Genomic DNA, 14,271 nt, shown 5'->3' with positions numbered 1-14,271 from the left:
GAGACAGAGAGAGAGACAGAGAGAGACAGAGAGAGACAGAGAGACAGAGAGAGACAGAGAGAGACAGAGAGAGACAGAGAGACAGAGAGAGAGGAGAGAGAGAGAGAGAGAGAGACAGAGAGAGACAGAGAGAGACAGAGAGAAAGAGGCAGAGAGAAAGAGACAGAGAGAAAGAGACAGAGACAGAGAGAGTGAGCAATTTGGTAGGTTTTAGTAGTTTGCTACTTTAAAGAACCACAAAAGCACTAAACATTCAGGAATGGTAACAGCTGGCTTCTCTTAATTGAGGCTGGGAGACAATGGTGTCTATTAAAACAAAATAATTAACCTATAAAACTCTTCAAGACAGAATGTTTAAAATAAGCAAACCATTTCCATATAAACCAAAGCTGAGAACCTTACTAGCCAACCTCCAAGAATTATTAAAGGAAGTTCTATGCTGAAAGGAATAGAAGCTCAGGCCTACATGATCTGCTCAGATTTCACCTCACAGTGTAGCCTGACATATCCACAGTGCCTAGCCTAGCAATTTTTGTTCCTCTCCCACAATCCTTTTTGTAGAGTATGAATCAATCTAATAGTCTGTGACTCATTTTACTTCTTAAGGAAGACACAAAAATGGAAAATACCCTGTGTACTGGTGTAGGTTGAATATTAATGTGAACTTTTGAGGGAGCTGTATGCTCATATATTTAGAACACAAAATATGTTTCTGTAATTCTAGGTTGTAGTTTTAAATGTTTCAGAAAACTGATATGAAAAATAAACCAGATTTTTATTACATTCTTTGCAATTTTCCTCTATTCAGTGGTAAAATGTCCATTTCCAGTGCTACGAAATGGAAGACAGATATCAGGAGCTGGAGAAAATTTTTCCTATCAAGCAACAGTGATGTTTGAGTGTGTGCAAGGATTTTACATGGAAGGCAGTAGCATGGTGGTCTGCAGTGCTAATAACTCTTGGGAGCCATCTATCCCAAAATGTCTTAAAGGTACAAAGGTTGTCTTATTTCCCTTTACTTTTCTGGTGTTTTTTTCCTTGCTTGTTTTTAAATTTATTTCTTTGATGTTAAATATTATGATACCTGAAAAACAATAATTTAGTACCCACCTCAGGTCTGTGCCATTTATATGATATAAAATTCTGCTATTATGTTTGGTTTTGGTTTTTGTTCTAGGGACTTTAGTTTGTTAGATAGAGCATAGCAGTATGTAAGTTCTCTTAAGAATATTTCTGGGGCTGGAAAGATGGCTCAGTGGTTAAGAGTACCTGCTGCTCTTCCGAGGGTCCTGAGTTCAAATCCCAGCAACCACATGGTGGCTCACAACCATCCGTAATGAGATCTGATGCCCTCTTCTGGTGCATCTGAAGACAGCTACAGTGTACTTAGATATAATAATAAATAAATCTAAAAAAAAGAATATTTCTGTATAGTAAGTGGATTGCAGCAAACTTTCAGAGTAAATTGAAGCATTTTCATTGCTATATAATTATCAGTAATGAAAGTCATGGGCTCACGATAGGGAAAGGTTGGTCTAAATTATATTGTTTTGGTTTCCAATGTGGTTTACCTCAGTATAAAACCTTCAACTTTGAGTTATTCAGGGTTAGTACAATTTTGCTTGCATTTTCTTAAAAAAAATCTTTTAAATTCCTAGTGAAAGTTCCTGTGGTAACTTGCATTTGACCCAATCCATATTGTTATTTTTTTTCTAGTGGTAACTCCTCCCAGTACAAATTCTCCAATTACACCTCCTATTTAATAATTTCCTACTTATACTTAAAAATTCTTAAATTCCTGGTGATTTTTTTTTAGATACCCTTTAAATTCTCACAGTGTCTACTTATTCATCATTCAGTCCATTTAATAGTACAGAGAGACAGAATATATTTGCAGCCATTTCATTTGTCAGATTCAGTAACTCTATTTTATTTGCTAACTCTGCACATGAAGAGGAATGTGAACTTAGAAAAGCTATATCGATTCTAAATCTGTATTCCAATGTGTAAAATAATCTAGTACCTTTCTTAAGACTTAAGTGGGATGTCTTTAAGCATTCAAGACTTAAGTGGGATGTCTTTAAAGGACTTAGAACAGTACCTGGTATGTAGGAAGCTCTTACAGTTAGCTACCATGTCTTCTCTATTTGAATCAATATTAATGAAAAGGGAGATTCTTGGCTTCTGTTTGTTGAGGTGTGTTTTCTGTACTAAGCTTTGCTACTTTATTCTTTTTGTTTCAAGTGATTTGCTTACACTTTTGCTCTTTATAATGTTAGACTTAAATGATGTTTCAGTTTCTGACCAGTAATAAATTTAGGGGTGGGAGTCTTGTTAGTCAGTTTGTTTGTTTAGGGTCTTGTATGTAGGTAGCCCACACTGGCCTCAAAGTCACAATACTCTTTCAGTCTCTTCACTACTAGAATTATAGGCATGCAACATGCCCAGCTTTTCAGTTCTTTTTAAGTAGTGCATATAAATAAAAATGTCTACTGCCTCCAGAACAAGATCTGCACTTTTCATTTCCTTCCCACTCCCCTTACCTACTTAAAATTTTGTGTTTGTTATTTTTGTCTTTTCCAGCTAGCTTTAACATCAAAAACTAGATTTCTTAGCAACTGAGTGCTAGGAAGTCTCTACTACTGAAATGAAATAGAAAGTTTTTTGGAGATTCCTAATCATCTGTTGTTAAGCATGGAGAAGTTTCTATAATGGGAGGAGCCATTGTCTCCATTTCAGTGCTCCTTGCTATGGTTCCACTTAGAGGCAGCACCACCCAGACAGGGGAAAGAGCATTCATTAGGCAGGGCAAACTGTACACAGAATCCTAGTTTGACTTTGCCTAACCAAACTGGCTTCATTTCTATGAGCTTTGGATTCCTGTTGCTCTTACAAGGATATTGAACTCAAGTAAATCTCAATTACTGGTTCTAACTTGTTTAAAATATATTCCAACTCCTTAACACTTGAATTGAGAGTTGTACACACTCACCCAGTAATGCCCTTTCTCTTCTCTTCTCTTCTCTTCTCTTCTCTTCTCTTCTCTTCTCTTCTCTTCTCTTCTCTTCTCTTCTCTTCTCTTCTCTTCTCTCTTCTTCTCTTCTTCTCTCCCTTCTCCTTCCCTTCTCTTTTCTTTTCTTTCTTTTCTTGAGACAAGAGTTTCACTATGTACTAAAACAGGCTATAGAGAACAGGCTGGCCTGAAGCTCACACAGATCTTTCTGGCTCCCAAGTATTGACATTAGAGGCATGCCTAGCTTCTGGAATATATTTTTATAATTCCTACAAGATCCTGATACCTCCCAGTAGCTTCTTTCTGTATTTTAGTTGAGTATTTTTTGAAAGGAATTTTTGAAAGAATTGACAGTAAGCACCTGATAAAAGATTTATAAAACGCTAATTTCATTTCTTATTTGACAGACAAGGCATGTTAGAAAAAATAAAAAAGAGAAACTAGATGAATCCTTCTGTAAAATAATAATTAAAAAAACTTGGTAGAATTGTCAGTCACTTTTTATTGACCACTAGGGAAAGATGTGCATTAGAAAGCAGCAGTAGCAGCCGGTACCGGTGGTTTATCGTAGGTCTGATGGTGTGTGAAAAGTGGGGAGATTGTGATGCTGTTTGTATGGTATCTGACTTGTTAGGATGCGTGTTTACCTTGAACACACACTTTTCATAATTTATTTTTAGTTACCTTATAGGATTTGTATTTGTAAAGTACAAAGATATAATGAATATTCTTGTACTCATGTTTGTGCAATGATATATGTAAATCAAACATTCATAGACCAAATCCCTAGAAGTATAATTATAAAGAACAGGAAGTATGTGTATTTTTTACTTTGATAGGTAATCTTTTTGAAAATTTTAATATTAGAATTAAGTCCATAATTTTGTATTAATATGTCAAATAAATTGATAGACTCAATTTATTTTTCTAGGTCCTAAGCCTACTCATCCCACCAAGCCTCCAGTTTATAATTATCCAGGTTTGTCAGTTTTTTATCTTACTGATGTAGTTAAGAGTTCTATAAGATATAGGTGAATAATGGTGTCATTTTTAATTTCACTTCTTAATTTAAAAAAAATAAAACTGAACTTTTTGGGGGGATAGAGGTGTCACTATGATGCTCAAACTTTCCTCAAATCCTCATCTCTAGTGATCTTTAGGTTCTTGCCACCAAATCCAATGATCATTTATTCATATTTTCCCCATTTTTCTAAAATATTTTGTTTATTTGGATTTAATAATTTTTATAAATCAAAACCCTTTTAATATGAAATGAATGTTTTTCTAGTATTTTTGCTTATACTAATAATTTTAGGTTTCTATACTGCTAGATTTAGATTTACTTTTATACATTTAAATTATATAAATACTGTTTCCAAAGTTAATTACTACTAATATTTTTAGGGTTACCTTTTATTTGATTTTGTACATCAACCTTATCTTATTTTTTCTTTCCTTTTTTCCTCATTATTTTATGTGGTATGTACGTGTGTGTGTGTGGAGGGGGGTGTATCTATGTTTTTTGCATGTATGTGGATGCAAGTGTGGATATTTTCAAGTGTTTGTGGCAGTCCAAAGTTGATAGTGGGGATCATTTTCCATTTCTCTTCTACCTTATTCACTGTGACAGGATGTCTCAGTCAAACCCAGAGCTCACAAATACCTCCAAGGCTAGAAATACAGGTAGACTGCCTATATTTATATAAGTCTCTGGGGACCAAAACCTCAGATCGTCACTCTTATGTATCAAGTGTTTAAGCCCTAAACTATCTCTTCACCCCATCTTTTCTTTTTCTTTTAAAGCAAAACTTATATCAAACTGCATATTTTCCTTTGTTTTGTCCCTTCCACTTAATGTCTTAGATTGGGGTTTATTTCAACTTAGTCTCATAATAGTTGCATATTATATATCATACTTTACTATTCTCCTATATAGTCATGTGTGTCCAGAAGTTTTACATGATTGGGTGATAATATATTAATTGTCTACCAATGTCTTTAAGTTGTATGTTACATAAAAAGCTTTAGGTAAGGATGGGGATGGAAAGATAATTCAGTGGTTAAAAGCAATTCCCATTCTTGTTCAGGACCCTGGTTTGATTCTCAGTGCCCATGTAGAGCGGCTTACAACCACCTGTAACTCCAACTTCAAGAGAAATGACACTCTTTTCTGGCCTTCCTGGGTACCTGAATACACATGGCACACATACACACACACACACACACACACACACACACACACACACACACACACGTGCATATAGAGACACATGAATTAAGAAATAAAAATTTAAAAAAAGAAATAAAAATAAATTTTTAAATAAAAAGCTTTTGGTGTTTCCCTGGTGGGAATTACATAATCTCAGACGTATATCTGCATTTGTTGTACAGAATTGTTAGTACATTTGAAAGGCATAATGATGTCTGTAGGGAGAGGTAACAGGGTTCCTCCCTCCCTCGTTTCCATTTAGGGACTAAGAAGGACTGATGTAGGTGAACTATAAGCAGAGTTTCTTCAGCTGGGGAGAAACCAGCTTGCCCCTTTCCATTGTACATAAAGGCACAGGTATTGTGGCCCTCTTTCTCCTTTGAGCTGTAGTCATTCCTCTGTCAGATTCATCTTTTTTAAACTACAGTACTCTTCTTTTTTTAATATTTGACGTATTTTTTAAAAAAATTATAGATCACTCTGTTGATTTTCCAATTTAACCAGACAATTCTTTGGCGTTACACACATTGACATTCTAGTGAAACCAATTTCCCTTCATTATCTTAACTGAAATTTCCACTGTTAAACAATGACTTCCCTTCCCTCTTGCTCCCAGCACCTGCTTGAACACTGCTCCCCTTGTTTCCCCTTATAATGTTGTCTGTTCTAAGTACTTCCTACAACTAGATCATACAGCATTTGTCCTTTTGTGTCTTGCTTACTTCATATAGCTAAATCCTTTTAAAACCATTTTGCAATTCATGTAACTTTTTTTTCTTTTTTCTTTTTGATTGGATATTTTCTTTATTTACATTTCAAACGTTTTCCCCTTTCCAGGTCTCCTCTTCAGAAACCCCCTGACCCATTCCCCTTCCCCTTGCCTCTATGAAGGTGCTCTCCCCCACCCACCAACCCACTCCCATCTCCCGCTCTGGCATTCCCCTACATTGGGGCATCGAACACCCTGAGGCCCAAGGGCCTCTCCTCCCACTGATGTTCAACAAGGCCATCCCCTGCCACATATATGGCCAGCACCATGGGTCGCTCCTTGTGTATTCTTTGGTTGGTATCCAGTCTCCGGGAGCTCGGCGGTGTGTGTGTGTGTGTGTGTGTGTGTGTGTGTGTGTGTGTGTGTCTGGCCTGTTGACACTGTTGCTCCCTCCATGGGGCTGCAACCCCCCTCAGATTTTATACTGATTTAAGATAGATATTTCTATTTCTGAAGAAAGAATCATCACAATTTTAACAGAGGTTACTTTGACTCTGTAAACTGCTTTGAGTATTAAATAATTTTATAAGTATTACATAAATAAGTAAATTCTTTTTGTCTAGCAAACACAGGATGTCTATTTTAGGTTTTTGTTGTTATTATGACAGAACACTATGAGAAACAATTTAAAAGAAAAAAAGATATATTTTCACTGTTTCAGAGGTTCTGCTAACATCACTGCTGTGGGCCTAGGGTGAGGCAGAACATAGAGGTGGGAGTGTGTGGTAGAGGAATCTACTCATCGTCTAACAGCTAGAAATTGGAGAGAAACAGACCACGTATAGCTTTCAGAGGAGTGCCTATATCCTCCAGCAGGGCCCACTTCCTAGTTGCTACCACTTACTAATGCTGCCATCAAGTTATATATATAAAACAAAGGATTCTATTAATTTAACCAGAGTCCACAAAATGCCACCATTTTTCAATGACTGGGTCCATCAGTTGAGTACCAAGTCTATGAATGGTCATTCCTTCAGTCTCTGCTCCAAACTTTGTCTATGTATTTTGTTCTCCTTTCTAAGAAGGACCAAAGTATCTGCACTTTGATCTTCCTTCTTCTTGAGCTTCATGTGTTTTGCAAATTGTATCTTGGGTATTCTGAGTTTCTGGACTAATATCCACTTATCAGTGTGTGAATATCATGTGTGTTCTTTTGTGATTGGGTTACCTCACTTAGGATGATTATTTTCTAGCTCCATCCATTTGCCTAAGAATTTCATAAATTCATTGTTTTTAATAGCTGAGTAGTACTCCATTGTGTAAATGTACCACATTTTCTGTATCCGTTCCTCTGTTGAGGGACATCTGGGTTCTTTCCGGCTTTTGGCTATTATAAATAAGGCTGCTATGAACTTAGTGGAACATGTGTCCTTATTACATGTTGGAGAATCTTCTGGGTGTATGCCCAAGAGTGGTATTGCTAGGTCCTCAGGTAATACTATGTCCAATTTTCTGAGGAACCACCAGACTGATTACCAGAGTGGTTGTACTAGCTTACAATCCAACCAGCAATGGAGGAGTGTTCCTCTTTCTCCACCTCCTCGCCAGCATCTGCTGTCACCTGAGTTTTTTATCTTAGCCATTCTGCCTAGTGTGAGGTGTGTCTTAGTCAGGGTTTCTATTCCTGCACAAACATCATGGCCAAGAAGCAAGTTGGGGAGGAAAGGATTTATTCAGCTTACATTTTCACACTGCTGTTATCACCAAAAAAAGTCAGGACTGGAACTCAAGCAGGTCAGGAAGCAGGAGCTAATGCAGAGGCCATGGAGGGATGTTTCTTACTGGCTTGCTTCCACTGGCTTGATCAGCCTGCTCTCTTATAGAACCAAGACTACCAGCCCAGAGATGGCATCACCCACAAGGGGACCTCCCCGCTTGATCACTAATTGAGAAAATGCCCCACAGTTGGATCTCATGGGGGCATTCCCCCAACTAAAGCTCCTTTCTCTGTGATAACTCCAGCCTGTGTCAAGTTGACACAAAACTAGCCAGTACAGAGGTGGAATCTCAGGGTTGTTTTGATTTGCATTTCCCTGATATCTAAGGATGTTGAACATTTCTTTAGGTGCTTCTTAACCCTTTGAGTTTCCTCTGTTAAGAATTCTCTGTTTATCTCTGTTCCCCATTTTTAATAGGGTTATTTGGTTCTCTGGAGTGCGACTTCTTGAGTTCTTTGTATATATTGGATATTAGCCCTGTATCGGATGTAGGATTGGTAAAGGTCTTTTCCCAGTCTGTTGGTTGCCATTTTGTCCTATGCACAGTGTCCTTCACCTTACAGAAACTTTGCAGAAAACTTACAGAAATTTTATGAGGGCCCATTTTTTGATTTTTGATCTTAGAACATAAGCCATTGGTGTTCTGTTCAGGAACTTTCCCCCTGTGACCATGTGTTGGAGATTTTCCCCCACTTTCTCTTCTATTAGATTCAGTGTATTAAATGCTATTTCAAGTATAGTTGTCATCATTTCCTTTTCAAAGTAGTCATTGTTCTTTGTGTGTTGATTTTGTATTCTGCAACTTTGTTTGACTCATTAGTTTTATGGAAGACTGTCTACACAAAAGCACATGTCATGACTGGGACTGTAGCAAAGTAGTAGTACAGTGATAGGCTACCATGTATAGGCCTGGATTCAACTCCAACAGCACAAGATCACGTCATTTTCGAACATATATTTTCATGTATTCTTTTCTAACTTGTAATCATTTTGTCTTTCTTACCTAATTGCTTTGGTTAGATTTCAACAGCATATTGACTATAAGTGGGGAACAAGTGTACCCGTTCTTGTTCCTGATTTTAGAGGGAAAGTTTTCAGTTTTTCATTATTGATAAAATTAACTGTAGGCTATTCTTATATGGGATTTATTTTGCTGAGAAATTTTTCTTCTATTTCAGGTTAATAAATAAAATATTTATTGAACCTACTTAGTATCTTTAATTTTAAGTAGAATCTCATGAAATTTACAGACTAATTTTGAAAGTATACTAAAAAGGAACTGTGTATACCACCATATAACATCACTATAGGGTTAGGGTTAGGGTTATGGAATATTAGTGGGCAGGAAGAAAGTTAATAATGAAAACATGAAACTGTAGGATTATATGATGCTACTCAAAATAAGAAATATTAATGAGATATATAAGGAAAATGAAAGTTTAGGAGCTTCTTTTTTATTATTAGATATTTGAAATGTAAATAAATACTTAACTCATTTCTCTTTCTTTCTTTTTCTTTCTAGGATATCCTAGTCTCCGTGAAGGAATATTTAGCCAAGAATTAGGTTATTATCTCAATTATTTATATCTCTGAAATATGACACTTTAACAGTTTACATGGAAATATCATATATTTCAGTAACTAGCAGATAAAGAAACAGCCTGTCTTATCAGTAGTGATAGTTGACATTTAGGATTACTAACTTTGGGCTGACACCATGACAAATGTAAGTTCTACCATGTAGAATATATAGGTAAGTATGGTTTCAGAGAATGGCCTTCATAATAGGAAAGTTAGTCAGCTGGTGTTAAAGTACATAAAACACAAACTGCCTCCCAGTATCTGATGTACACAGACCTTAAAGTGCTATAAATTGGATTAGATTTTTTTCTGTGAAAGATTGGTTTAATATATTTTATGTAGGATTCAGTTTATACAATATACATTAAACAAAATCAAGTATAGTTACAATAGTTAAAATTCAATAAAATTTAAAGACTTATGATAAGACAAATATCTGCTACATTTTATTTATTAGACTAGGTTAGTAATGATTACTTTTTAAAAAAAGATTATATATATATATATATATATATATATATATATATATATATATAATCCAGTAAATCCAGTGCTTTCTTAAAACTGTTAAACATGTGGTAACTGAAGAGCAGAATTAAGATTAACATTTTATTCTTTGACTAACAGCAATTTAATAAAAATTATGCAACTTTAGAAGCAAATACTTTACTAGACTTAAATACTTCCAAAATTTAAGATTTTGTAGACTTTAATGTTGTCTGGTGACCTAATTAGCATTAACTGTTAATTTGATACCACCTAAAGTAACCTGAAAAGGCAGTGTCAATTTAGGGATTGCCTAGATCAAGATTGGCCTGCAGGCATGGGGAAAGGGGGTTGTCTTGATTGTTAACTTATGTAGGAGAGCTCTGCATGCTATGCACAGAACCTTTCCCTAAGCAGATGGTTTGATGCTGTTTAAGAAAGCTAGTTAAAGAGGAATGGATACAGAAAATGTGGTACATTTACACAATGGTGTACTGCTCAGCTATTAAAAACAATGAATTTATGAAATTCTTAGGCAAATGGATGTATCTGGAGGATATCATCCTGAATGAGGTAACCCAGTCACAAAATAACACATATGATATGCACTCACTGCTAAGTGGATATTAACCCAGAAACTTAGATTACCCAAAATACAATTTGCAAAACACAAGAAACTCAAGAAGAAGGAAGACCAAAGGGTGGATACTTCATTCCCTCCTAAAATGGGGAACAAAATACCCATGGAGGAGTTACAAAGACAAAGTTCAGAGCTGAGATGGAAGGAAGGACCATCCAGAGACTGCCCCACCTGGGATCCATCCCTTATACAACCACCAAACCCAGACACTATTGCATTTGCCAGAAAGATTTTGCTGACAGGACCCTGATATAGCTATCTCTTGTGAGGCTATGCCAGTGCCTGGCAAATACAGAAGTGGATGCTCACAGTCATCTATTGGATGGAACACAGGGCCCCTAAAAAAGGAGCTAGAGAAAATACCCAAGGAGCTAAAGGGGTTGGCAACCCTATAGGAGGAACAACAATATGAACTAACCAGTACCCCCCCCCCGAACTGTGTCTCTAGTTGCATATGTAGCAAAGGATGGCCTAGTCGGCCATCAATGGGAGGAGAGGCCCTTGGTCTTGCGAAGATCATATGCTCCAGTAAAGGGGAACGCCAGGGCCAGGAAGCAGGAGTGGGTGGGTTGGGGAGCAAGGAGGGAGGGAGGGTATAGGGGACTTTTGGGATAGCATTTGAATTGTAAATGAAGAAAATATCTAATAAAAAATAAAAATAATATAAAAAAGCAAGCTAGTTAAAGCTGGGCAGTGGTAGTGCACATCTTTAATCCAAGCATTCTAGAGTCAGAGGCAAGTGAATCTCTAAATTTGAGGCCAAACCCTAATCCCTGAAACTCTGTAAATTTGAGGCCAGCCAGGTCTACAGAGCTAGTTCCTCAAAGAAATGAAAAACAAAAACAAAAACAAAAACAAAACAACAAACAAAAAACAAAACAAAACCTAAAAAACAAAATAAAGGTAGCTAAGAATGAACCTTCTATCAAGCCAGCAATAACATTTCTTCATGGTTTTTGCTGTATTCCCTTAACTGTGAGTTTCATGGTTAAAGGTAATGTACCATGGATTATCTGACAGGCCTGCCTTCAAGTTCTTGCCTTGACTTCCCTGAGTGAACTATAATCCAGACAGATTCTTTCCTTCCCTATGTTGCTTTTGACCAGAGTATTTTATCTCATTAATAGAAAACCAGCACATCCAGTCAGTCAATTATGATTGTTTAAATTCCTCTGCATGACTTATCAATGTATGCAGCTGCACATTGTATCTTGAGCATGTCACATAAGTGCTCTGCTACTGAGCTATATCTCCACCTCTTAGGTTACACTTTGAGAAGGGAAGGTCTTTGGTATTTAGGATTATGTTTTAATTTGGAAGGCAGGGGTGGGGTAGGATAAAGTTGTAGGGAGGAAGACAGGGCCCTGATAGGATAGAGTATTATTTGTAAGAACTTCAAATAGTATCTGTTTAATAGTTGACTGAATTAATTTATAACATTGTACAGATCCACTTTTTGGGGAAAATGGATTTCTTTTTTAAATTATAAGAAATTGTAGAATACATATTGAACCAAAGCAAATACAGGAAGATAGTATATTATGTAATGATTTTCCTCTATTCAGTGAATCCTAATTGTTCTGTACTAAACAAACTGATGGAGTAAGAAAAGAAATAATACTAAAATTTAATTTCACAAGTTGGACCCCAAATCTGGAAATGGGCTTATACGCATTCTTTGATATAAATGACTTGGATTCATTGATGATTGTGTTCTCTTAGGTGTGTATTATCTGAACTAATCTAGAGACTTCTAAATGTTTGGCTTCTTTTTTCTTTAGATGCATGGATTATTGCTTTGACTGTTATTACTTCAAGTAAGTATTCCAAACTTTTCACTGCTTAAATTTGCTACTGTAAAGCAGCACTTTAAAAGACAAAAAACAGGTGGTTTTTTTTTTTTTTTTTTTTTTTTTTGGCTTGTATAGTTTTTAAACTTGAAATTAACTAACTTGAAAAAACTTGGTTGTTTATGTATTATCTTTGCTAACTTATATTATTTTTTCATTTTTTTTATTTATTGACATTTCAAATGTTATCCCCCTTCCTAGTTTCCCCTCCACAACCCCCCTCTCCCCCTCCCTTCCCCCTGCCTCTATGAGGGTGCTCTCCCACCCGTGCACCCACTCCTACACCCTAGCATTCCCCTACCCTGGGGCATCGAGCCTCCACAGGACCAAGTGGCTCCCCTACCAGTGATGACAGATAAGGCAATCCTCTGCTACATATCCATCTGGAGCCATGGGTTCCCTCATGTGTACTCTTTGGGGAGTCTGGTTGGTTGATAGCTTTGGGGGCAGGGGTCTTGTTGGTTGATAGTTGTTCTTCCTATGGGGTTGCAAACACCTTCAGCTACTTCAGTCCTTNCTCTAACTTCTCCATTGGGGTCCCTGTGCTCAGTGTGATGTTTGGCTGAGTGCATCCACATCTGTATTGGTCAGACTCTAGCAGAACCTCTCAGGGAACAACTATACTAGGCTCCTGTCAACAAGCACTTCTTGGCATCAGCAATAGTGTCTGGGTTTGGTGTCTGCAGATGGGATGGATCCCTAGGTGGGGCAGTCTCTGGATGGCCTTTCTTTCAGTCTCTGCTCCACTCTTTGTCCCTGCACTTCCTTTTGACAGGAGAAATTCTGGTTTAATATTAATATTATTATTAAAATATCAATCCAGAACTTACATTATTTCATATTCTATATGTCTGCTTAGAAGTAGCCTGCAAGCAGTGTGTGCTTTCTTTAGGTGACATACTATAAATGTTCATCCTAAGTATGCTTTTGATAATTTTTTAAATTAAGCCAGGGATCTCCTCTTTCTTACTGTGGTATGTGATTCCAGGGACTTGGATTTAGAGAATAAAGAGTCAGATGGAATCTAAATCTATAACTCCTTATCACTGAATTGTAACTGATTTACTTTTTCTGCTTAGATTTTGATTCTTGGCAGTCATTCCTGGTGGGGTCCAGTAATTGCCCCACAAACCACACAAACACTGATCTCAGTCAAAAAGATATAGTTTATTGAGCATACACCCCCCAGGTCTAGTCGACTAGGGTCATGGTCTAGATTCAGGAACTGAACTATGACCTGAGTTAAGATCCTACAGGGGTTTTAAGCCCCAAATCCACAAACATCTGTGCCAAGTTATTTCATCAGTCAAGATTTAGGGATAGGGGATTTCTTTAGGAACATGTCTTTGTTGTACATTTATCCTGCTATACCATTAGTTGGCATATTCAACTGTGGCAGGGGACTTGCCTTGTCCAAAATTCATGTCCTAACTTGCCCACCAGGATGGGACTTGTCTAACATTCATGTCTTAACTTGCTAACCAGGATGTCAGTCAGCTACGCACATGTCTCTTTCTGCCAAGTAGGATGTCAGTTCCCAACGAGGTCTTGGGAAATAGTTTCTTATATTGGTGCGAGTGTCTCTCTTATGTGGAGGTCTATCCCACAGGCAGCTTATACCATAAATGCTTATACACAGGTGCAGGAAGTGCTGTTGAGTGGTTGGTTTGGGTCCAAGCTTATTGTAGGTAACTATACAAATGGTTCTATTGACTTTAATTGTAATTGGTTTCCAAGGGCACAGAACATAATAGAATATGTAATCAATCTTGGCAGTAGAAAGTTTCCTAGTAACAGCAGAAAAATATGAGAAAGTTTGCCGGGAACCCCAGCCTCTGGCCAGCTGAGGTGGGGCAAAGATGACACGTATGACAAGGCAGGGTTTGAGCAGCTTCCGCAGCTTTCTTTATTCTCTCCTATTCTTTATTCTCCTTCAGCTTCTGCCTGCCTAGTCTGGGAGATCACCCAATTTATCCCCCTCCACCCTCTGCACTTGTCTCTCACC

At 37.1% G+C, this 14,271-nt stretch overlaps 1 protein-coding gene across 1 annotated transcript in view; it reads left to right on the top strand.

The window, feature by feature from the left end:
• The window catches only part of Cd46 (CD46 molecule), a 34,724-nt gene that overhangs the window by 11,850 nt on the left and 8,603 nt on the right, over positions 1-14,271 (top strand). The window contains exons 6-9 of the mRNA XM_029538761.1: positions 809-991; positions 3,945-3,992; positions 9,232-9,273; positions 12,198-12,233. Of these exons, the coding sequence (XP_029394621.1) occupies positions 809-991; positions 3,945-3,992; positions 9,232-9,273; positions 12,198-12,233 (309 nt within the window). The remainder of the gene's footprint in view (positions 1-808; positions 992-3,944; positions 3,993-9,231; positions 9,274-12,197; positions 12,234-14,271) is intronic.

The sequence above is a fragment of the Mus pahari genome, chromosome 5, assembly GCF_900095145.1.
Source record: "Mus pahari chromosome 5, PAHARI_EIJ_v1.1, whole genome shotgun sequence".
NCBI lineage: Eukaryota > Metazoa > Chordata > Mammalia > Rodentia > Muridae > Mus > Mus pahari.
The sequence above is the reverse complement of the archived record's forward strand: the minus strand, read 5'-3'. Positions and strand labels throughout refer to the sequence as shown.